The sequence below is a fragment of the Polypterus senegalus genome, chromosome 17, assembly GCF_016835505.1.
Source record: "Polypterus senegalus isolate Bchr_013 chromosome 17, ASM1683550v1, whole genome shotgun sequence".
In the NCBI taxonomy this organism is placed as follows: Eukaryota; Metazoa; Chordata; class Cladistia; order Polypteriformes; family Polypteridae; genus Polypterus; species Polypterus senegalus.
The window spans coordinates 982,785-1,005,203 of NC_053170.1; the positions used below are offsets into that span (position 1 = coordinate 982,785).

Here is a 22,419-nt window from a genome sequence, read left to right on the forward strand (position 1 = left end):
CCTTTGAGAAGGTCCTTGCTGCAGAAGCAAAAAAAATCCAGGGTTGAGGTTCAGCCCCACCCACTAGAGGAGGGGCTTTTAACCTGAAGTCTCCTAGTGGAGGGTCCATGGATGGGTTTCAGGGGGTCTGATAAAAATGAACATTGATATTCAGCATATTTATATATATATATATATATATATATATATATATATAGAGAGAGAGAGAGAGAGAGAGAGAGATTACATGAAGTTTATGTCCATATCTGCAGAGTTGGCCCATCTTTCTTTTTCAAGACCCCTGCAATTCACCCTGGCAGGCTGTCAATCAACTTCTGGACCCAATCCTGACTGATGGCAGCCAGCCCATTCTTGCAAAATCAGAATTGGTGGGTTGTTGTTTGTCTACCCGCCTCTCAATGGCATTAAGATCTAGGGGGTTTCTGAGCCGTGGACCCCAAATTTCGATGTGTTGTCCCCCGAGCCACTCAGTTCTCCCTTTTGACTTATGGCCCGGTGCTCCATCATAGTCAGGGAACTCCCCAGACCATAATGCCATTGAGAAGGCGGGTGGACAAACAAAAACCCACCAGTTCTGACTGATTCTGTAAGAATGGGCAGCTGGCATCAGTCAGGATTTGGCCCAGAAGTTGATTGCCAGCCTGCCGGGGTCCTGATAAAGAAAGAAGGGCAAACACTGCAGATACGGACTCTGTGCCACATAAACTTCATGTCACTGCCAATCAAAGCCTCTGAAACGTCTGAACTGCTCGTCGTTCTACTTCAGTACACCAGAGAGACATCTGACATGAAGATCTAAAGGCACCGAAGCAGCAGACTTGGTGAACACCAACACTCGGGTCCTTCTCAGACCTTTGGGCCCCAACTTTATGTCACGTATGAGACAATCAAACCTCAATAATTAAAGTCCGTTACATGCATTGGATGCAAAGTTGTGTTTATGTGAATATTTCTGGGGAAGGCGGTCCACAGCGTTCATCAGATTCTTAAAGGGGGTCTTAAAGGTTCAGAATTGGTGCACTTGAGAGTCCCAGCTAAACAGTGGGATGTCAAAGAGAAGTGACAGTTCAGGTGACACATGTAGTTCTTTAGGGGTCTCGTACAAGATGTTTTTTGTTTTTGGTGCTAGTTCAGGGTCTCCGTGTGAAGTTGTGTTATTAAGGGGGGCTCTAACTGCAGCTGGTGCCCCAAGGGTACTCGAGGCACACCTGCTGATGTCACTTGCCCGTTACGATGGCTAACAGACTGAAATGAATTCAAAGACGACAAGATCAACACACCAGAGTTGCACATAAAGTAAGAGAAGAACCCCAATCCACCCAGAACTGTACTTAAGGAGTGGCACCCGCTCTCGTGCTGCCACCTCGGAGGACTTGGACCACCTCGGAGAGTCCACTCCCTGGACTTTTCAAGCACCTGTAGAATTGTCCGCAGTCTGAAGGCACAGGCCAGGCTGTTATAAAGCAGCCCCTCGTTCTTCTTTTAATCTTTTGTAATTTGAAGGCATTATTTTTTTTTTTAGGGCGGGGGGTCCATCGGGTGGCAGATGCAGCCATCTGGAATTGTCAGACGCTGGCAGGCCAGGACCAAGGGGGGCTCACTCAGATACGAGGGGGAGTCGAGCTGAAGTTAGAAAATGAGATTCGTCAGAAATCCTTCACACCACCAATCAGGTCACTTCTCAATGCGCTGGCGCCTCCTGCCTGGCAGTGCCAGCAGAATAAAAGGCGTCGTCTCGTCCTTGCCACCACTTGTGCTCTACTTTTTTCACATCGTGATTTCTCCTGAATCAACGACCACCCCGATGGTTTTTTTCCAAAAAGGTGGCAATCCCACGATGGCAAATCTGGCGGATGTGGCAAAGCCTCAAACTTCAGTCTCTCCAGACGGGCCTTGGTGTTCTTGGCAGGCCGGTGGGCACTCATTGTCTGGCAGCCCACATAAGGACTCTGTGAGACAGCAGGCCCCACCACTTGGCTCAAATAGCAGGCCTCATGTTAGGCTCAGTAACTTGCACCAGTCACTGTAGGACCCCTTGGCATGTTGTGTGCCCCCTTGAGTTATTGTCAAACAAGTGGTGGCAAGAAGACCACCAAACCTTGTATTCTGCTGGAATCTGGACACTGCCAGGCAGGTGGTGCCAGTGTGTTGAGGAATGACAGTGTCAGGTTTTCTGATGGACCCCACTTGCCAACTTGAGCTCGACTGCCCCTCGTAATTCAGAATTCATTTTGTTTCATGGCCTTGTGGGATATTTTAGTATTACAATACCATCTTGGGGTCTCGGTTGGCGCCGCCATTTTGTTCATTGTGGCAGATGCCCACCGCTGACGCGTGACGTCACAGAGGGTCTCCTTAATGTGGTTACGGGATGAACCTCAAAGGGTGCTGAGCCCCAGGACCCCCACCAGGTTACCCCCTTAAGCCCAGTCCTGGGGCTGCCGCTTCTTCTCACTCAACGCCGCGCTTTGATTTCCACTTTCAATCCAAATTATTGTAAATCTTCCTGAATAAATCAGAAATGTGCGGGCCACTCATTCTTTTAACATTTTGTTCTTTTTCACATTCTGTTTATTGAAGTTAAATCCTAAGAAGGGCACCGAAGTGGCGGCTCTTTGGGGTCCGTCTGCCCCCATCGTCTACTCTTCTAACACCACAGAATGGCCCTAAATACAAACGTTTCTCGATTTCTTCCACCCGTCACTTTATGATTTGATTAAACGTCAGCTGATTAAAGGTTACAGACCACAGGGGGCGCCAGGACTTGCTGGTTTTGCTCTCCTTCAGGGCGACTCACGGAGGTCCCGATGCTCACCACACCGAGACGAACACACAGAACCCTGGGAGAAAAACCGCCTGAGGCTCTCATACCAGAGACAGTGTGCCAGGGTCTCCTGGGGGTCCACGACAGAGTCAGCCAGATTGAACTTTGCTCTACAGATAAAATGGGATGCTGATGGCCCCTTCGAGAGGAGACGACCCTCCAGCCCATCGAGCTCGCCGGACCCTGAAGGTGTCGTTTCAAGTTGTCCACAGAGGCGGAGAGCAGAACAATCGGCCCCCGTTTGCTGTCTCCTTCATCTTCTCTGTCCATCTCACCAAAGTGACTGCAACACACAGCCATCTTGGATTTAATCACGACACACGTCACCCAGCCCTGGCACAGTGCAGAGGAGGACTGAAGAGCATTTTATTCGGGGGGTCTTGTCACTTCCATAGTTCAAGAGGTGCCAGTCACGCTGCACATGGCAGACCACAAGCCAAGTGTTCAAGCTGATTAAATAACAGAAACTAACTGAGACAGCGCCAGGCCTGTGCCAGTGTGGCACTCACAGTCTTCCAGCGATGTTCACAAAGGCTCCCCAAACGCTAACGCCCACTCGCTGCCCCTCAGTCCTGCTCACTTTGGGCCTCGATGTTGTCGTACACGCGTAGCACGTCTTGAGAGTCGTTGAGCAGCTCGATTAGACGGGACGCCGACTGCAGGTCAGCGTCGGACAGCTGGGCCATCGTGCAGGGGACGTACTCCAGGCTGGCCGAGACCGTCTGGACCCCCAGAGCTGTTAGTGATTCTCGGACCGAGTGGACAGAGGAGACATCACAGATGAACTGAGGGGAGGGAAGAAAAAGGAAAAAAGTTACTCATTGTCCTGGTGGGGCACACGGTGGGGTACACATGCTTGAGTGAAGTAACACAATTGGGACAGAATGGGGGCACACGGGTCACTAGTGGAGGAGAATGCCAGAATGGAAGGGGGCACACGGGTCATGTAAAGGCCAGTACTGGAATGGGACCCCAGAATAGAGGGGGGCACATGGGCCACTAAAGGCCAGTAGTTGAAAGGGGGCGCCAGAGTAGAGGGTGGGCACACGGTGGGGTACATATGCTTGAGTGAAGTAACACAATTGGGACAGAATGGTGGGGGGCACACGGGTCACTAGTGGAGGAGGATGCCAGAATGGAAGGTCAGGTAAAGGTGAGTACTAGAATGGGACCCCAGAATAGAGGGGGCACACAGGTCATGTAAAGGCCAGTACTGGAGGGGGGCCCCAGAATAGAGGGGGCACATGGGCCACTAAAGGCCAGAATGGAGGGGGACCCCAGAACAGAGGGGGGGCACACAGGTCACGTAAAGGCCAGTAGTGGAGGGGGACCCCAGATGCCCGTTCAAACAAGAGATCCCTGACCTGCAGCAGGGGCCGCTCCTCTTCTTCCGTGTCTCGCACATCCTCTGCTCCGGCCTCGATGGCGAGCTCCAGGGCTCTCTCCAGGGGTACCATACTCTTCTCGTGGTCGTCTGCTGCTGCCAACACTACCCCCTTTCGTTCAAAATTGTGTCGGGCGCCATTACACATTGACCCCCTGTTGAAACAAAGGGCAGCATTAGCCTGGCAGGATAACTGGTGGGCACCGGTAAGAGCAGTGAGAGAACCCACGCAGAATGTTCACTCCCATGGACGGCTTCTTGCCATGCGGATAGTTGGCATGAAAGGAAAGGGCTGCTCGAGTGCGTCTCCTACCCGTTCTTGCCGAGGATGTACTTGATGGCCTGGTGGGAGCGCGTGCTGTTGTCAGTTAGCACCTCAATCAACAGAGAGGACCCCCCAGGGCCTCGGGCCTCATAGAGCGAGTAGACAGATGCGTTGGATTTATCCTGAGGACAAAGGAAAAAGCACAAGGAGAAACGTTTAAGACTCGGGGTGAAAGACCACTGGGCAGGAAGGTGAGCCTGACTCGGCCCCCCAGGGCGATAAGCAGAGGGAATAAAAAGTGGGCTTTCAATGAAACAGCAACGGCACACTGGCTGTGCCCAGAGCGCCAAGTGGGCCTCATCCCTGACAAGCAGCCCAAGAAAACGGGACGCCATCTTGAGATCAGCCACATCGTTCACATGCCTCAGGCATGTCGTCTCAGTTACACGACACGGCGGCGGAGGACGGACCCCTTAACAGTCTGAAATTATTTGGGAACAAAGAAAAGTTTGTAGAAACTGTTAAGAGAGAGAGAAGGCGGCCAGTCGTCTTAGCGGAATCAGGCGTCGGCGGCTCAGCTTGGCGTCTCTGGGTCTGTTCACACCGCAGATTTTCTTCACTCGGATTTGATCCTGTTAACAAGTGGAGCCACAACTCCGAGGACAGGATGAGGGCCACTTGTGGACGTGACAGTAAATCTGCCACCACGTCTGCGTGACCTCTGACAGATACGTACGACAAAAACCAGGAGGGCCTGCGGGGCAGACATGGCGTGCCAATGCACAGAAAGTGAAGGACGTGCTTAATAAGCACTTGGGGGGACTGCGGCCAGCCAGTACGGCCCGAAAGCTGCTCGTCTTCTGATGGCATCGGCGCCCCTCAAGCTCACATTTACCTGCGATGTTGTGGACGGGCGTCAACGTAAGAAACTGAACGGCGGCCCACCTCGGGATCCTCAAATTGACGAAACGCCGTTCTGCATCCGGAACTCCACGTCTCAACCCCAGCTGCTCTCGTGTGCCCCTCAGGCGTGTAGACACAGACGTGGCAGTGCCAGGGGTGTCGTGCTAACAACGTCCAGCACTGGAAACAAAGCCACGTGGCAGCCAGTGTGCAGTTGGTGCTCATTTAGGACACTCTGACCGGTCGGCCGCCGATCGCTTCAGCACCCGCTTGTCAAAGCCTTACAGTAATTTAGTCGCACTGCTCCACTACGTGACGTAATACGGCGCCGACTGGCGAGTGGAGGCCTACGTTACAAGAGGCGACTTTATGTCAAAGTAATAAACTGAGAAAACGGAATCAGAGAAGTGAGACAAGCGGCAAGGAAAACTACTGGGAAGAATTTCTAGTTGAGAGCGAGAGAAGTTTAATTATACTCGGGTCTTGAAACACGAAAAATCGATTATAAAATTAGATGCCCGTTCAAAAATACGACTTTGCCTCCTCCTCCAGTCTCACACCAGTTTCTCAAACGCATCGCGTTTTGTTGCAGCAGCGCAGTTGCCAGTTTCTTTTGCCACTTCAACGACTTTTAATTCAAAACCAACTTCATATTTTCTTCTGATCGTAGACGAGGGAAGCTCTTACGATAAAAGTGTACGAGGGTGCGAGATACAAAAAACACAAATCGGTGCCAACGTCGCTTCGGAATAGTGCGGGTATTAAATACCGTGTGGGCACGTAGGCACAATACATAAGAAAAAAAAGGCCCTGTGCCCCGTGGCGATTCTCTCAGGTGGGCAGGCGTTGGCACATCGTAATCTCTTGGACCAATGGCGGGAGTTTTCCGCATTCAACTTCTACGACCGACATTATAAAATACCAGAAACTTAACTTAAACACGAGTAGACACGTTAATTAAAATGGACACCGTCCGAGTCTGGACAGCGGGCGTCTCTGAAGTGCGGCAGCTGTCGTTTAACTGGAAAAAGAAGAATCGGGAGTCGTCTCCCCTCGACCTTCTCGTATACTCGGATATGGGGATGGAGATTTGAGGAGTAAAAAGCAAGACAAGGACTCGATTTTTGTATTCTGTACATTAAAGAACAAATCAAATCAAGATATTGAACAATTAGTAGAAAAGTAATGCTGAATAAATCAGGACTCTACAGCTGCGTGCATAAAAAAAAGGTAAAGTTCAACTGCCGATTAGCAGAAAGAGCCCAAAAGGTAACAGGAAGTGAAGTTTTGTATCGAATACTTGTAGAATAAATCTGGTCGACCGAAGCGTACTCAAGTTATCGTGATTACACACGCAGACACATGCGTGGTATTTTCGGACTCAGGGTCTAAAACATCGAAATTCATCAAAATCTCGACATCGAATATTTGGACGATCCCAACATTTCCCTATACAATACGATACAATTTATTATTGTGTAGCCCAAAAATCACACAAGAAGGGCCGCATTGGGCTTTAACAGGCCCTGCCTCTTGACAGACCCCCAGCCTTGACTCTCAAAGACCACCAAAAAAAAAAAAAACCCTTGTAGGGAAAAAAAATAGAAGAAACCCTAGGAAAGGCAGTTCAAAGAGAAGACCCCCTTATCAGGTAGGGTGGGCGTGCAGTGGGTGTCAAAAAGAAGGGGGGGTCAATACAATACAATACAATACAATATACGGAACAGAACAAATCCTCAAAACAGTATAAAAATACAACTTTTAGAAGTAAGGAGTAGAATTTAACAGTAGATGATATCCCATAATATGATTTGGATTTGTTTAGAGTCCTGGAGACCTCGGCCATCAAGCTGCCTCCCCCATTGGCCATTCCACAGTTGAAATAGCGCTAATCCGATGAAAGGACCCCTCTATCCCACAATTCCTGTGATCCTCCATCAGGGATGACTTTACCTTAGGCAGGCAAAACAACTTGGCAGGTGGGCTGTGGGCACCGAGTGGCACATTTGAGTACCGAGAAGAGAAGCAGAAGAGGCGAGGGTCAGTAACAAATTCTAACTGTCATGTGACTTGTGTTTTAGTGCTAATGACAGTTAATCAGCAGCTCTAGGCAGGGTGTGCTAACGTGAAGCTGTGAGACCGGAGGGGCATCTCTTCTAGTGGCAGGCAGACCAGTCCACAGTTTAACTAAAAGCTCGACCTCCCACTGTTATTTTATTCATCCTTGGAATCCTAAGCAGTGCGCCATTTTGAGATCTTAATGTGGGTCTTGTCTTGGTAGAGTATTATATTGCTCTACTTTCCACTTTGTATTATTGATATGTAGCCTCAGTCACAATGCCTGATCTCACTGTTTATAAGGTATTATAGCATATCACTTCTCCCCATCTTCCCTTCTATATCTATAACCTCAGGCAATTCGATGTAGTAAAAAGACAAGCAGGAGTTCAGTCACACATAAAATAATAATGATGTATTACTGATAATATTCATAAATAATAACAAAATGCAAAGGACATTTGAATATTGGCAGCCATACAACCTGATAAAATGGTGATGTGTAACTCAGGTGGCACACAGCCTTGTGGTTACTTAAAAATGTCTCGAGTTCATTTGTGGTCAGCTTTCAGCCACATGTCTGTTTCAATATGGCTGCCAAGCTGTGCTCTTCATCAGAGGTTAGTAAGAGAGAGAGAGTGTGAGGTTAAGCATGTAAAATTATAGATGTTCTGTCCAACCCCTAGAGCCAATAGGACGCTGTGGTACTTAAAGGCTTCTGAGACAGACCAATGGGGAAACAGAACATCTTAACACCTGCCACCCCCCAAAACCATTTGTTCAGCTAAAGTTTGCCAGTTAGGCAACCGACTTTATCAGAGAAACACTCGGCAAACTGGTTTAAGGCACATCCTCCCAACTCAGTCGTAAAGTTAAACATGAATGCTTCTCACTAAAGCAACACTAAATTACAAATAAAGACAAAAGACAAAATATTTATCAAGTTATATGCAAAATCACAACAATGAGCGCTCAGGTTTGTAAGTCATGAGAAGTTCAGATAAGTAAGTCGGACCTCCGCCATTTAATGCTTTATGTGTTAAAAGGAGGATTTTGAAATCTCCCCTAAACTTAACTGGGCGCCAGTGTGAGGATTCAAGGACTGGAGTCGTGTGTTCATATTTTCTCATTCTTGTAATAATTCTTGCAGCAGCATTTTGGATTAACTGTCGGCTTATAAAGAACAGTTTGAACATCCAGTGAGCGCCGCATTGCAGTAGTCAGTCTTACTAGATATAAATGCAGGAATTCATTTCTCAGAATCCTGTTTATTTAGAAACATTTTTAAGATGGAAGAAACCCGATTTGGACAACTTCATGATGTGAGCTTCAAATGACCTGCTAGATTCAAAGAGAACTCCTCGATTCAGTGAAATGAATGGGGACTCCAACGGAGTTAAATGATGACAGAATATTGTTGTGATCAGCGTCACTCGCTCTAATAATTCACATCTCTGTTTAAAGACGAGTCGTTCTCATCCATCCACTCCTTTAATTCACTAATTAAAGACAACATCGGAGAAACTTCATTTGATCTAAAAGAAGGTAGAACTGGGTGTCCTCTGCGTACGAGTGATGTGTCCTAATGAGAGATCCCAGTGGACGCCGGTCAAGTGACAACAGTGACAGTCCGAGTACTGAGCCCTGCGGGACACCATATCTCACTTGTGTGTGTAATGATGGAGTCCTGTCAGCACATTTCTGTACGAATCGATTTGATAAATAAGAACTAAACCAAGCGAGCACAGAGGCCCAACGTCATTTTCTAGCCTGTGCAGTAAAATCGAATGGTCGATGGTGTCAAACGCTGCGCTCAAGTCTAACAACATCATCACAGTGGAGTTTCCTTCGTCAGAGGATATCAGAATGTCGTTAGTGCCGTTTCTGTACTGACCAGTGCGCAAACCAGACAGGAATTTCTCAAATAACTTGTGATGCGTGAGGTGTGACTGAAGCTGACTGCCGATATAAATCTAATCCTTTGTCTTGCAGTTTACTCCTCAAATATCCACCCCACATCTGTGGAGACAAGAAGGTCGTGGGGAGACGACGCAGCGCTTTTTCTAGCGGGTGAACGGAGCTTCCTGATTACGATGACGGGTATTCGGTGTGTCGTCCATTGACGCGTCACGTCCAGGCGACCTTTGCACCCATCAGACATACAAGCACATGAATCTGTGAGCAGAGCTCAGTGCCAGGAGAGACTTGAGTGTCAGGCTTTACCTGGGTGACGTCACCACATGAAGGTCAAGCGGGCAATCACCGCGGCTCGGTGTCTGCCAAGGTGTCTCAAGAGCCCCCTGGTGCTGGCTGGCTGGCCGGCGGTCTGAAACACCACAAGAGGAACCACAAGGAGCACAGGATTCACAATATGAGCTGCCCGGCCAGTGAATGTTATAAAATAAAATAAAGTAAAACCCCGCGGGCCGCATGCTGGCTGGCAGAGAGGAGGTAAAGCAGGAGAGGAGAGGAGGGCTGATCTGCGACTGGCACCAGGGGCAGTCCTCCATTCACTGGCGGGCAGGCAAAGTGCTGCCCACAGTACGTGTAATGGCAACTCAAGCGTATGAAGAGGACATTGAAGTGAAACCTGGGGGTGTGGGGGGCACGACAGGCATCAGAGCTCTTCTTTTAAGGCACAGCAATTTCTAGAATTGTTACATCTCATGGGCTTCCTTTGCTAATATTTCCTATTGTTATCGTGAAAAAACCCAGCAGGTTTAATGTTCACCTCGAGAAACATCAAACCTCACCATTCAGGTGGCAATGATTGCAGTTCCAGTTTAACGTCGCCCTGTCGGACCCGACGGGCTGCTCATACGGATGGAACCATTCCAGAGTCGGTAGGCTACCGTCACCAATTACGGAGGGTCCTGTGGTCTCAGAGTCACCAATGGGGTCCCCGGGCCTAAGAGTGTCCCTGAGCGACTTCTCACCAGTGTCTGCTTCTTAACGGTCACACTCACCGTTCCCTTGATGGCCGCCTCGATGGACGCTTTGGGCATGTTCTTGGCTCTGCACTGCTCGATGACGTTGGCGAGCTGCTGGTTGAACTCTGGGTTTGCTCCTCCATCTGCAATGCAACACAAAGACTTCGTTACCAAGAGGACACTCGCTGTGCCGCTGCCTCGCTTCTCTCCATGTTTTTAGCACCATGCTGGATTTTGGGGCTTGTCCTTGGTCTGCCACCTAGTGGTCAGGTTTAAAAGGCCATCCGGAGGTTGGGGACCCACGCGGACCCCAGTGGCCAGGGACAGCACGCTAAACTCACAGGAGAGGGCAGACATCATCCAGCAAGTTAACAGGCCAGTTTTAGGGTGGAGTGCCCAGCAGGACATGCCAGGCTCTGGGCGAGCCATCAACACACAGCCTCTCAAAGTCATTCGACTTCAGACCTGCTTAACCCGAGCAGAGTGACGGAGCTGTGCTAACAAGTGCCAAGCACAGTCGGGAACAAACCCTGGACGGGGCACCAGTCTGTGGCAAGGTGAACACACGTCAGGGTCAGCTTAGCAACACCAGTCTGCCTCACTGGCGTGTCTGTGGGCGGAAACCCTCATGGATGTACAAAAAACATGCCGGGACCATTCGGAAGATGGACCCCTATCACCTTACCGTGGGGCAGCAGGTTGACCACCCTGCTTTTGAAACGTCGGAAGAAAAAGCCAGCCGGGCACAGACAGACAGAAAGAGACAATCCCAATTTGAATGTGGGGGCTGCAGCGTCACCCACCATGCCAGCCATTGAAATACTGGTATTTTTCCCTAAACTTGAAGTTTTCTTTGGCGTTTTGCTTTTAAGCCCCCCTCAGACTCTAGAGTGGTCTCTCTCAGCAAGCTACGGGCGAGTGACGCCTACTGATGCTCTGCTCATTTGTAGTTCCTGCGCCCATTGGCTTCTGGGAAACGCTGGCCTTCACAAAGGCGCTCATTCAGACACACGGGACTGTTGGCCCCAAGTCACCTTCTGTGCTCCCCTCACAGTGACGACATTAACAGCCAATGAACACGGGGGGCTGCATCAGGACCCCAAAACACGACGCAGGTGTGAAATAGGGATGCACTGAATGTTCGGCAACCGAAATTATTCGGACGAAAATAGCCAAAAAAAGCACTTTCGGTGTTCGGCCAAAGATAAGTAAAAAGGCCGAATAAATTTTGCCGAACAATGATGTTTTTAATGACGCGATCAAATAGTAACCCGCGTAGAGTGAGAGGCGCGCTTTATGCAGCAAAAATGTCAGCAGTGTGGAAGCACTTTAAAGCGTCAGAGAAAGAGGCAAAAACGGCCGTTTGCAGACACTGTTCTGCTGAATTGTCCAGAGGGGGTGCATCTGCAAAAACGTATAGCACTTCAAGTTTAATTTATCACTTAAAATCACGACACCCCGAACATCATGCAGAGTACGAGAAAGACACGGCGGCGGCTACGGCAACAGCGAAAAGGAAAGTAGCTCCTCCCAGCCCTAGGACACCCACTCCATCTGTGGCTGACTTCTTAGAAAAGGCAAAAAAGTTTGCCAATGACAGTGCCAAAGCTAAAGGTATTACTAAAAGGATAATGGAATTCATCGCATTGGATGATCAACCATTCTCTGTTGTAGAGGATGTTGGATTAAGAAAGGCTTATAGAGCATATTGAGCCCGTTACACCATGCCCAGTAGACGGCATTTCTCAGACGTGTGCTTACCTGAGATGTATAACGTCGTTTCAACTCACGTCCATGAGCTCTTGGCTACAGACATTGCAGCCCTCAGCTTCACGACTGATATTTGGAGCTCGGATGTGAGCCCCACCAGTATGCCGAGTTTAACTGCGCAGTGGATCGACACAGATTTCAAGCTACAAAAGATTGTGCTTCACTCACAAGAGTTTAGAGGGTCCCATACAGCTGTAGCCATATCCGAGGCGTTCGCCAACATGTTTGACACTTGGCGATCGACCGATCTAAAGTGCATGCGTAGTCAGTGACAACAAAAGAAATATGGCTAAAGCCATGGAAGATAGTGATCTGAAAGGCATACGGTGTATGGCACACACAATTCAACTGGCAGTCAACGAGGGATTGTTGAGTCGGCGCAGTACGGCAGATGTGATAGCGATAGGCAGGAAAATTGTTGGCCATTTTAAACATTCACCGCTTGCCTATGCGCGCCTACAATCTATCCAAGAACAGTTCGGAACGCCACAAAAACGTTTCCAACAAGATGTGAGCACAAGGTGGAACAGTACAAAAGTAAGTCTTGGCTACATACATAGCAGATCATGACCTGCCCGCGACATTCACCGCATACCAGTGGGTGTTAATCGAGAAAGTTCTCTCTCTTCTCGCCCCCTTTGAGCAGATAACAAAAGAAATAAGCTCATCTGATGCATCTGTGGCAGACGTCATACCTTTACTTGCAGCACTAAAGCGTCTTTTAAACAAAGAGGCTGAAACAGACCACGGAGTTAAAACAACTAAAAGTGCGCTCTTGGAAGCTGTCAGCACACGATTTAGTCAGGCGGACTCAGAACCCCTGTACTGCATCGCGACTGTGCTTGATCCACGATATAAAGATCATTACTTGGATGTGGGGAAAAAGCTGCGCACACGAGAAATGATCCAGGCCGAGTTGGATTTGGGAAAGCCGCTAGGTGATGGAGACGGTCAGGTGATGCACAGCGCAGGAGATGAAAACAGCGCAGAGAGTAAACGGGCTCATACTACAGATGAGCCGCGCACAGTCTCGCTGTCTGACATGTTCGATGAGATCCTCCAAGAGAATAACCCATTTGCAAGACAGAGGACAAGCTCAACGCTCAACAGTTAGATGGTTATCTCTCAGAAGTCCCCATCCCCAGGAGCAATAACCCTCTCAATTTTGGAGGACCAATCAAGGCCGCTTTCCCGACCTGGCGCAGATGGCACGCAGGTAGGCTACTTCTATGGGAAATTAATTTAAGATTTTATTTATATTTTGGATTATGGTAACACTTTATAAGTAGTTTCTATTTTTAACATTAACTAACAATGAAAAACCCTTATTAAAAGCATTTATTAATCTTAATGTTAACATTTACTAATACAGTATTAAAACTAAGTATCACATTTTTAATTTTTGAATTAAAAAGTATCAAAAGTGGTAGGCCTATTTGTTAAAATTGTTAATGCACTTATACTAACATGAACTAAATATTTTTTATTATCTTACATTAACGAAGATTAATAAATACCATAACAAATGTATTGCTCATTGTTAGTTAATGCAATAATGGAAACATTGTAAAGTGTTACTACCTTTATTTTATATTATGTATTTTGTAAAAATGTAACTATTTTCAGTGTAGTAAAACAGTAGGCCTACACTGGGTTTCAACCATTTCATTATCTTGAAGACATTGTTCGTTTTGAAATGAGCAACTGTCAGAAAACTGCCATAAAAATGTCAACTATTCTGCAGGTACTTGTCTGCTCCATGCACAAGCACCGACAGCGAGAGACTGTTTAGTGCTGCATCTCATGTCATCGATGAGAAGAGGAACCGACTTTCATGTGAGAAAGCAGAGAAGCTACTTTTCATAAAGAAGAACCTGCCACTTTTCCTGAAGAAGTAGGCTAAGTAGGCTTATGTCTAGGACAGTTATTCATCTGTTGTGGGTTCATCCACATTTTTTGCACGATTCAATGCACATTTGTTGTTGTAGACATACAGAGTTACATTCTTTCAGCAGTCAGTTATAGGCCTAACATAGGCTATTCAAGAAGGGGGGCTTCAAAGATGGCCAAATAAAAATATTTTTTTATTTTACTAATTTATTTATTTTAAGTTATATTGTGCTTTGTTTGTATAATCATCTGCTGGAATGTTAAAAAAAATGTTCAGTGTTAAATGAATATTTTGAAATTGTATTTTTGTTATTTGATTTATTTCTCTGAAAAGCAACACAAAATAGTAAAAAGCAAATTTTTACTATTTAATTATTGTAATGGTGAAAAAATTGGCAAAATAAATGGAAAGAAATGCGAAACACCGGGTTCGGTATTAGGCCTTCGGCCAAGCATTTCATTATTATTCGGCTTCGGCCAATAATTTAATTTCGGTGCATCCCTAGTGTGAAAGTATCGCCGGTAACAATGCCGCAGCCATGCACTGAACTTGGGAGCCCCTGTCCTGTGCCACTGCCCGGCCCGGAGTGACTGGGACTGTGTGTTGTACTGGATGGGCTGAGCGTCAGTCAGTCGGATATTTTGAATCAACACGTGTCTGTAGCACTGTGGTGGGCCGTTTTGGATGTGACAAGCAAAATGGCACCTTTAGTTGGCTAACTAAAAAGATTACACGATGCCAGCTTTGGAGGCAACTCGGGGACCTTCTTCGGACATCTTCTTCTTCATCCCCTTTTTTAGGCAAGATGTACGAGGGATATCCAGAAAAAAAGGTTACAAGTGCCCTGGAGGGTGCAGAGATTTTTTTTTTTCGAAGCTTGGCATACCTGCATGTAGGGGGGGTCCTAACGGTCAAAATAAGCCCGGGACCGCGTCAGTCAGTTGTGAAATGTCATCACAGCAAGCGAAGTTCGTCAACCTCTGCCGAGGCCGTTTGCTCCACCTACTGCCGATGCGAGATCCGTTCGGTCATCGAGTTCCTCACTTTGTGTCGCGAATCCACGGCCGACATCCATCATCAGCTTGTGGAAACCAAACTGAAAGAATTCTTGGGTGGGAAACGTTTTTCCAGCGATGAGGAGGTGAAGGAGACAGTGGAGAAGTGGCTTTCGGAGGTGGAGCGGAGCGTATTCGACGAGGGTATAAAAAAGCTGAAGAAGTACATCGAAGTTGACGGCGATTATGTTGAGAAATAAACACATATTTTGGAACATACCCTGTAAATTTGGTTGAAATATATTCATTTTTCGATTTTTAACAGCTCTTGTAACCTTTTTTTCTGGATATCCCTCGTACTTACAGAAGGCGCCCGAGTCGCCTCCAAAGCTGGCATCTTGTAGTCTGCTCAGTCAGCCAATGAACGGTGCCGTTCTGCTTTACTTCTCGTTCATCCATGGATGACTATTTACTTCAGTGGCAAAAGGACTGACGGCAACTAAAGGGTTAACTAAACGCGGCCTAAAGCTTTGACACAACTAAAGAGGACCACCAAGGTCAGTGAAGTTAAAATGAAGTAAACGAGCGACAAACACCCCCTTAAAAAGTGAGGATGGACTCGTGAGGAAGTCCAACTGTGAAGCGGTGATCAGATCAACGATTATTAAAATGAACAAAGCGGTGTGCAGAGTGACGGGGGGGACACGATGTGACGATGCCGGTTCTCTTCAGGCTGCCAACGTCCTGATGGGGGTCCTGAACCCAACACTGTCGATAATGTCACCGAGGTGAGCTGACAAATGGGGACAAATCTCACATGAAGCCAGGGGATATATTCAAAAAACATTAAGTGCTTTTATTAAAACAATCATCAAAACAAAAAGTGCAGAAGTGCGGCGTCCAAAGTTCAAGAAGTAAAGAAGTCCATAAAAAGAGTGTCTAGTGGGGATAAAAACTGTCCAATAAATAATTCCATTACAATCCGAGGTTACAATGTGCAGAACTTAAAAAGCAGGCTCTCTCTCGTTATTCTCCGACCCACCTCCGTCACTCTCTCCCCGGCTCACCATTACTCGCGGCCGGCGGAGACCAACAGTCACGAGCTCCTTCTGCTGACCTCCATCTTGGCCCCCTTCTGGACGTCACTTGCAGACCGTCGAGGTCAGCTCTCCTCCCTTGATCCTTCGCACACCCACAGTTGCTCCTCAGATCCCACGGGGGGACACCTCTCTGCTCACCACACTCACTGGTTTTCCTACACGGGGCCCCAGCTCGTCTCGTGGTGTCTCCTCATCCAAGATGGCCAGATCGTCCTGCCAAGCTGCCATTCATTTCCTCACGTTAACCTCGATTTACTCGCCTCCATCGATCGATCGATCCCTCCATACATTGATCTCTTTTTTCCCCCCTTCCTCTAGTTCAGCCCGTACATGTACACCTCCGCGGGTGCCTCTGTGGGCGCAACGCCTCACACACCGTAGGAAGCCAAAGAGGCAATCAAGAACGACCGCACCAAGTACCTCACTAACTCCCCGCGCTCGTGCGAACGCGCCCACGGAGAACGGCACGGCTATGCAGATTTAAAAAAAACCCGGCCCTTTTTCTCGAAGTCGCGAACCCGCTATACCACACACGAAGTTACGGGCGTGATGACAGAAATCTGCACATTAAGAGTCACAAGGAGCGACGCGAGGTAACAGAAAAGGATTAAAGGCCGATGAATTCTCTCAGTGACTGCTCAGCCACTCCACGGCCCGAGACATTTGTGCAAATAAAGAATCGCTCTGCGTTTTCATCGATCTATTTGAACAGCGGAAGACCCCCCCATGTGCAGGTCGCTCCCCCAAACACCAGGTGGCAGCACCCCTTGTGGCGTGGACCACCCTGCCGAGTTCTGTGGAGGCTGATGGGAACGGACCACCGTGAGGCTGGGGGGATTTGGCCTGACCTGGGAGTGCCTCCTGGACGCAGTGGATTGACCACCAGAAGTACCCTGGGGTCGGGTTTAAAGGAGCGAGCCTGGCGAGTCAGAGACGGGCACCTGGGAGGACTGAGACGAGCTACTGAGAAAGAGACGAGTGCAGGATAAAAGAGCCTGTCAGCTGCGTGTGGCCGACTTGTGTCTGGGGTTTGGGGCTCAGCGATGCCCCCTGGTGGCCACAATGGACATATCACCATCATTATTATTATAATATTTAATAACGCGGGGCACCAGAGGTACAAAGTTCCTGCAGGCCAGCAGTGCCTCCCTTGTGCTGGAGGTCTGGTGCCCCTGGCACACCCGTTTCCAAGCTCAGTTCTTTTTACTGTCCCCCCCAAAATAAGACAGGCGTCACCTCCCATTCTCACAGCACACCTCCATGGTGGTCTCAACATCAGTGGCGTCTCACTTACCTTTGACGGCGAGCCTGATCATCATGGCAAACTTCAAGAACAGGCGGCTACGGGCGGCGTCCTTGGGCCCCTTGATGTTTTTCACTTTGGACCACTTGTTGTGCCCGGCAGAGACGGGGGGGCTCAGGTGCAGCAGGGCACGGGGCAGCCTGAGGTGAGCGGGCGGCAGCAGCTGGCACCGCAAGTGGACACACACGCCACGCAAGGCCAGGTGCAGGGCAGCCATCGCCATGGGGGCAGTCAGATGGGTCTCCTGTTGGGGGGGACAGACAAGGCAGACGTCAGAAAGGCAGAGCCGCTCAGGGGACGCGAGGAGAAACATTAAAATACAAAGAGTGAAGTCCGCGCGCCATTACAAAGACCACCACAAATCTACGTGCGGACCCGCACTTTCACGTTTAGTTAAAAAGCTCAAATTCAGGGGGCTGGCACGTCTATGGCAGTGGGCATCAGCTCAGTCAGGACACGTCAATGCATCAACAAGTAAGGGTAACAAAGAAAAACAAAATACCCCAAAATCTCAAAAACATTTGATAAACTTGACCGAGATGTGGTGACCCGTCTTTTATGATTTATTAAGATTACATGCGTTGTGTGCCACACTTGGTGGTGGCTTTATGCAAATAAGCGATGGAGGAGGAGGAGGAGTGACTGACGGGCACATGAACAGCAGCACTAACCAATAAGGTGGGCAGTCAGCTGAAGAAGGGGCGGAGTCCTGCACGTGATGAATTTGGCATCTCAAGTGAGCTGGCAAAGGTAAGGGCAGCGGGTGGCAGAAAGAAGCCCACCCCAAAAGTAAAGCCATTCAATTCGTGCCGGAATGTGCGGCCTGTCGACACCAGTGCTGCTTGTAAGAGGGGGCACTCGGTGGTCTGACTGTGGCAAAAAAAAAAACAAAAAAAAACACACCGATGAGAAACAAATGACAAAAACAAGTGGAGAACGTCAAAGGACGATGACAATGGCACATTCCCTAAAGTCGACTACTGACTGCATTCAGCACAGCACATATCGTCGTCGTCTTCATCACCTTCCTCTTCTTCCAGCTGTTCCCATCTTTATTTGGGGTTTCTATTTTTTTTTTACCCTAATGGAGGTCTCTGTCAGCCAAGTGTTTCCCAACGACCGTCAAGAAAAGCAGAGCGGCAGTTGACCTCGTCTGGGCAGTCGTCGTGGAGAGCAGGGGGGGTCAACGTCGGTGGTCCCAGTGGCTGAAGGTTTTTGTTCCAAACTCAGCGGCTTAATGAAAAGGCGACGCTCATCAATATCGGGTCTGATTTATTTCATGGCTGGCCGTGTCGGCTCTTCCACTTATCCTGGATTTTTTCTTCTTCCCATCCAAATGATTTGAGAGCCAAACGGCGGAGTCCTCCTCAGTCCTTCATCTCCTCCTCCTCCTCAGTTGTCCTTCTGGTTATTTTACTGCACGATGAACAGACGGCGCTGTACGTGGAGCTCTGCGGTCTCCTTCTGGCGGTTAATGGGGACTAAAATAGGCGAGCAGGCGCTGACAATCTGAACAAGTGAGACCACTAAACAATGACACGTCTGTCTGTCGACCTACCGATCAATCAGTCGGTCGGAAACATGTCACGTGACCAGCAGGAACGCACTTCTCAGGAAGACCCCCGGGACCACCGGCACTGTTCACCTCTGCTGTACAAAGTGCTCAGAGGCGACCTCCCGATTTTATTATTATGATTATTACTTCTCGTTTGGCTCACGTGGATATCCAAGTGACGTACAACATCTGACTCTCAAATGCCCCCCAACTCATCCCACCAATGGAGCACAAGCCGCTGAAGTCACGTGGTCGCAGTAGTGGCATTTGAACCCGCAACCTCAGGGCTGGAGCTCCAAAGCCGTAAGCACTACGCCACACTACACCTCCATCCTTTAGTTGAACAAGCGCAAAAATGTCGCGTCCCGACGGCCATCAAATCAGGAAACGCCCGGTCGGAGCAGCTGACACTGTCAGCGGAGAAATTAAATAAAAGAAGCCGAGGGGTCGAAGTGCGCCTACTGCAGCGGCGTGGCGGCTCAGACACGACACCATGAAGGCCCCCCCGGGTACAGAAGGCCAAGGCAGACGACTGCAAGGATCACACCCCCTCCCCCTTCGAACCCACGACACCTGTCAATGTCGCACGCGTCACGTCGCTGTCGCTCGCGCCCGCTTACTCTCAATTCATGCCCCGTTTCGTCCTCTGTCCTTCATAGACCGTGACTGAACCATTCTTTAACGTGCGGTCTACCGTCTGCCCTCCCGGCCAAGTACTCCCGAAGTACTCCCGGCTGTTCACTCGACTTTACTTTAAATACAAAAACTCACAAGTCCTTGTCGCGCACTCCAGTTGCCATTAAATTCTGTCTTCAGTGTAACCGCAAATAGGAGCCGACGGGCTGCGACACTCGTGGAGATTTGGCCCTATGCAGAATTCTCTACGCATGCGCGCGCTCGTCCGTTCCCTTCAGTAGTCCCTTACGGTCAGCGCGCGTGTCGAATGTTCGTCCGTCCGTCCGTTTTATTAATCTTATTATCAATCGGGGGGCTAGCACTGGACTCAAACCAGAGGCCACCCTACCTAGAGAGAAACCCACTCCAGTCCTATCTGGCCCGGTTTAACTTGACAGCTGTCGTCGCAGACAGGAGGACAAAGCGCTGTTTCGGTTGTTGACATTGCGGATCAGGACGGAAGGGGGCGCTTTGGTTCTTCTGTGACGGATTTCCAGTCGTTTGTTTGGAGGCACTTAGGGGGGGCGTTGCTGCGTTGTAAATGGCGTGGAGTGCCGTTGATTTAAGATAAATGTAAACCATACAAATACCCCCTTCATATCGAGTTATGGAGGACCCCCCCCCCCAAAAAACCATTTTTATCCCATTTTTGGCCCAATTGCCACCCTTATGTTGCCCCACATCAGCAGCATTTATTTCTGTGGCACATTTTCATGCACAGGATGAGCCCAAAATGCATTACGAGATGCCGCAGGAGTAGCGACATGCAAAGAAAACAAAGTCAGTTTAGGGTAAGAATGACACGTCCATAAAAATAGAGAAATACGCCCCCCTCCGGCCGAGGCTCTGAAATGAAGAGAAGCAGAGCCCTGAAATTGTGAAATGTCTTTAATGACCGTTCGATGGTGAAGGCACAGCAAAGTGACCCGATGGACTTGAAATCGTGTCATCAACTAACCCACCCCAGGGGTCCACCCTGTAATGGGACACAAGGGGTCCCAAAACTTCAGTAAAATGGGCGTCGGTCACTTTGACACGTGGAGCGTCATGTTATGTGTCACGTTTTTGATTTTTGACTCTTTACCGGTGGCCCTCGTCCTCTAAGAGCCACTCTGAGAGGGTCATAGGTGAGACATTTCAAACATCGTTTTAGACGGCGTTGAGGTCTGCATTATAAATCTGAGAGGACCCTCTATGGACCCCCATCAGCGGGTGACAGATGACTCATTTCTGTTATAATTGAGGATAATTCAACTTGAAATGTTTAAACTGAAGCAGACATTTGAAGATGTGAAATATTTGACCCAATGTTTTAATTTAACGGCTCTCTGCGTAACAACGGACCCTCAGTGGCACTTTGGCGGGCAGAGGGTTTCCTCGCTTGACTAACGACTGCTTCTCCTTAGGAATTGCCTCTCTGTGCCTCAAAAAGCCTCCTAATATGCGGAAACAACAGAAATCTTGAATGCCCGGTGGGCAACCTAACAGGATACGAGCAGATGTGGGCTTGTAGGTGGCGAGGACCCTTTTAAAGTGACAAAGCCGCTGGCCCGTCCCAAACCGGGTGCCCTCTCTTCAGTGAGCCTTCATACGGAGAGCTAAAAAGGTGACGTCACATGAAGAGCCACCCTGCCACCTTCCATGTTGAAGAGTGTGCATTCGAAGATGAGGACGATCTCGACGACAGCAGCCATTCAGCCCAACAAAACTCGGATTTCGAGGGTCCCTGCAGTCCTGCTGCCCGCCACACTACTTGGTCTCTTATTCCAGGTGTCTGCGGTTTGTGTGACGTTTACCCTTCACGAGTCTCCTGCCGTGTCCCCGATGGTCTCATGTTAAAGTCACCATCTCGGTCCACTGGACTAACTCCCTCCATCATTTCTAACTCTTCACTCAGGTCTCCTCTTCGTCTCCGTCTGCTTAAACTGAGAAGGCTCAGCTCTTTTACTCGTTCCTCGTAGCTTAGACCCCCTAACCCTAACCCACCTTTTCCTTTTCCCCTCCAACAGAGTGTAATTGCAGACCACAGTACCCCGCAGTGAGGGTCACGTAACTTCCACCGGGTCAGACATGAGGGTCCCGTACGCTCTGGTCAAGCTCATCGGGCTCGAAGGGCGCCTCGTGGCTGACTGACCCGCGTTGTGGGCACTGCAGGCACCCTTCTCCTTTTTCCAGCCCTGCTTTGTCCTTTTTGAAGTGCTGACCAGCAGGGGGCAGTGCTGAGGCCGCTGCTATTGTTAATATCAATAAATGACAAAGAGCCAGCTGGTGAGGCCTGCCGATGACAGCAAGATGGCAGGACTGGCAGATCATCGAGAATCCATTGAGTCGTCACAGAAGGACTTGGGCAGCAGGCAGGCTCGGGCAGATGACATTTAATGTCAGTAATACAAAGAATTACATGGAGGAAGTAGAAATGTGAGGTTTGAGTACACAGTGGGGGTCTGAAAATGGAGAGTCCACCTTAAGAGAAGGAGTCGTGGTGGACTTGACATGATCAACTGCCCGACAGAAGGCATTAAGAAGACTCGCAGAAGGCCAGGCTATATAGCGCCTTGACGTGTGCAGTCCAAGTCCCAGGAGGGTCTGCGTCATAACACTCTGTGAGGCCTCATCTGGAGTCAGTTTTGGTCACCACAAAGACACAGCAGTGACAGAGAAAGTCCTGAAGAGCGACGAGGCTGATTACGGGGGGCTACAGGGGGCGAATGATGAGAGAGCTGAGCCTTTCAGAGATGAAGAGGAGACCCGACTGAAGTGTTTAGA

The 22,419-nt window shown here is 49.0% G+C and overlaps 1 protein-coding gene across 5 annotated transcripts; it reads right to left on the reverse strand.

The window, feature by feature from the left end:
* Window positions 1-2,548: 2,548 nt before the first annotated feature.
* On the reverse strand, window positions 2,549-20,102 carry LOC120517453 (translational activator of cytochrome c oxidase 1-like). 5 transcript variants are annotated; one of them, XM_039739789.1, is made up of 6 exons: window positions 20,003-20,102; window positions 17,415-17,667; window positions 10,401-10,507; window positions 4,522-4,655; window positions 4,189-4,363; window positions 2,549-3,609 (listed from the first exon to the last, which is right to left on the reverse strand). In XM_039739789.1, exons 2-6 carry the CDS (start codon window positions 17,644-17,646, stop codon window positions 3,391-3,393), a joined length of 867 nt encoding a protein of 288 aa, XP_039595723.1. In that variant the 5' UTR covers window positions 17,647-17,667; window positions 20,003-20,102; the 3' UTR covers window positions 2,549-3,390. The 5 variants fall into 5 exon arrangements, with proteins under 5 accessions (XP_039595723.1, XP_039595721.1, XP_039595722.1 ...); XM_039739787.1 differs by lacking the exon at window positions 20,003-20,102 and adding an exon at window positions 19,750-19,853; XM_039739788.1 differs by lacking the exon at window positions 20,003-20,102 and adding an exon at window positions 19,599-19,740.
* Window positions 20,103-22,419: the final 2,317 nt, after the last annotated feature.

Coding starts and splice junctions, on each gene's coding strand:
- LOC120517453 (XM_039739789.1), bottom strand. CDS start 17,646: ATGGCGATGGCTGCCCTGCACCTGGCCTTGCGTGGCGTGTGTGTCCAC. Junction 4,656..10,400: donor AGGCGGCCATCAAGGGAACG/GTGAGTGTGACC, acceptor CTTTGTCCTCAG/GATAAATCCAACGCATCTGT. Junction 3,610..4,188: donor AGGAGCGGCCCCTGCTGCAG/GTCAGGGATCTC, acceptor CCCTCCCCTCAG/TTCATCTGTGATGTCTCCTC.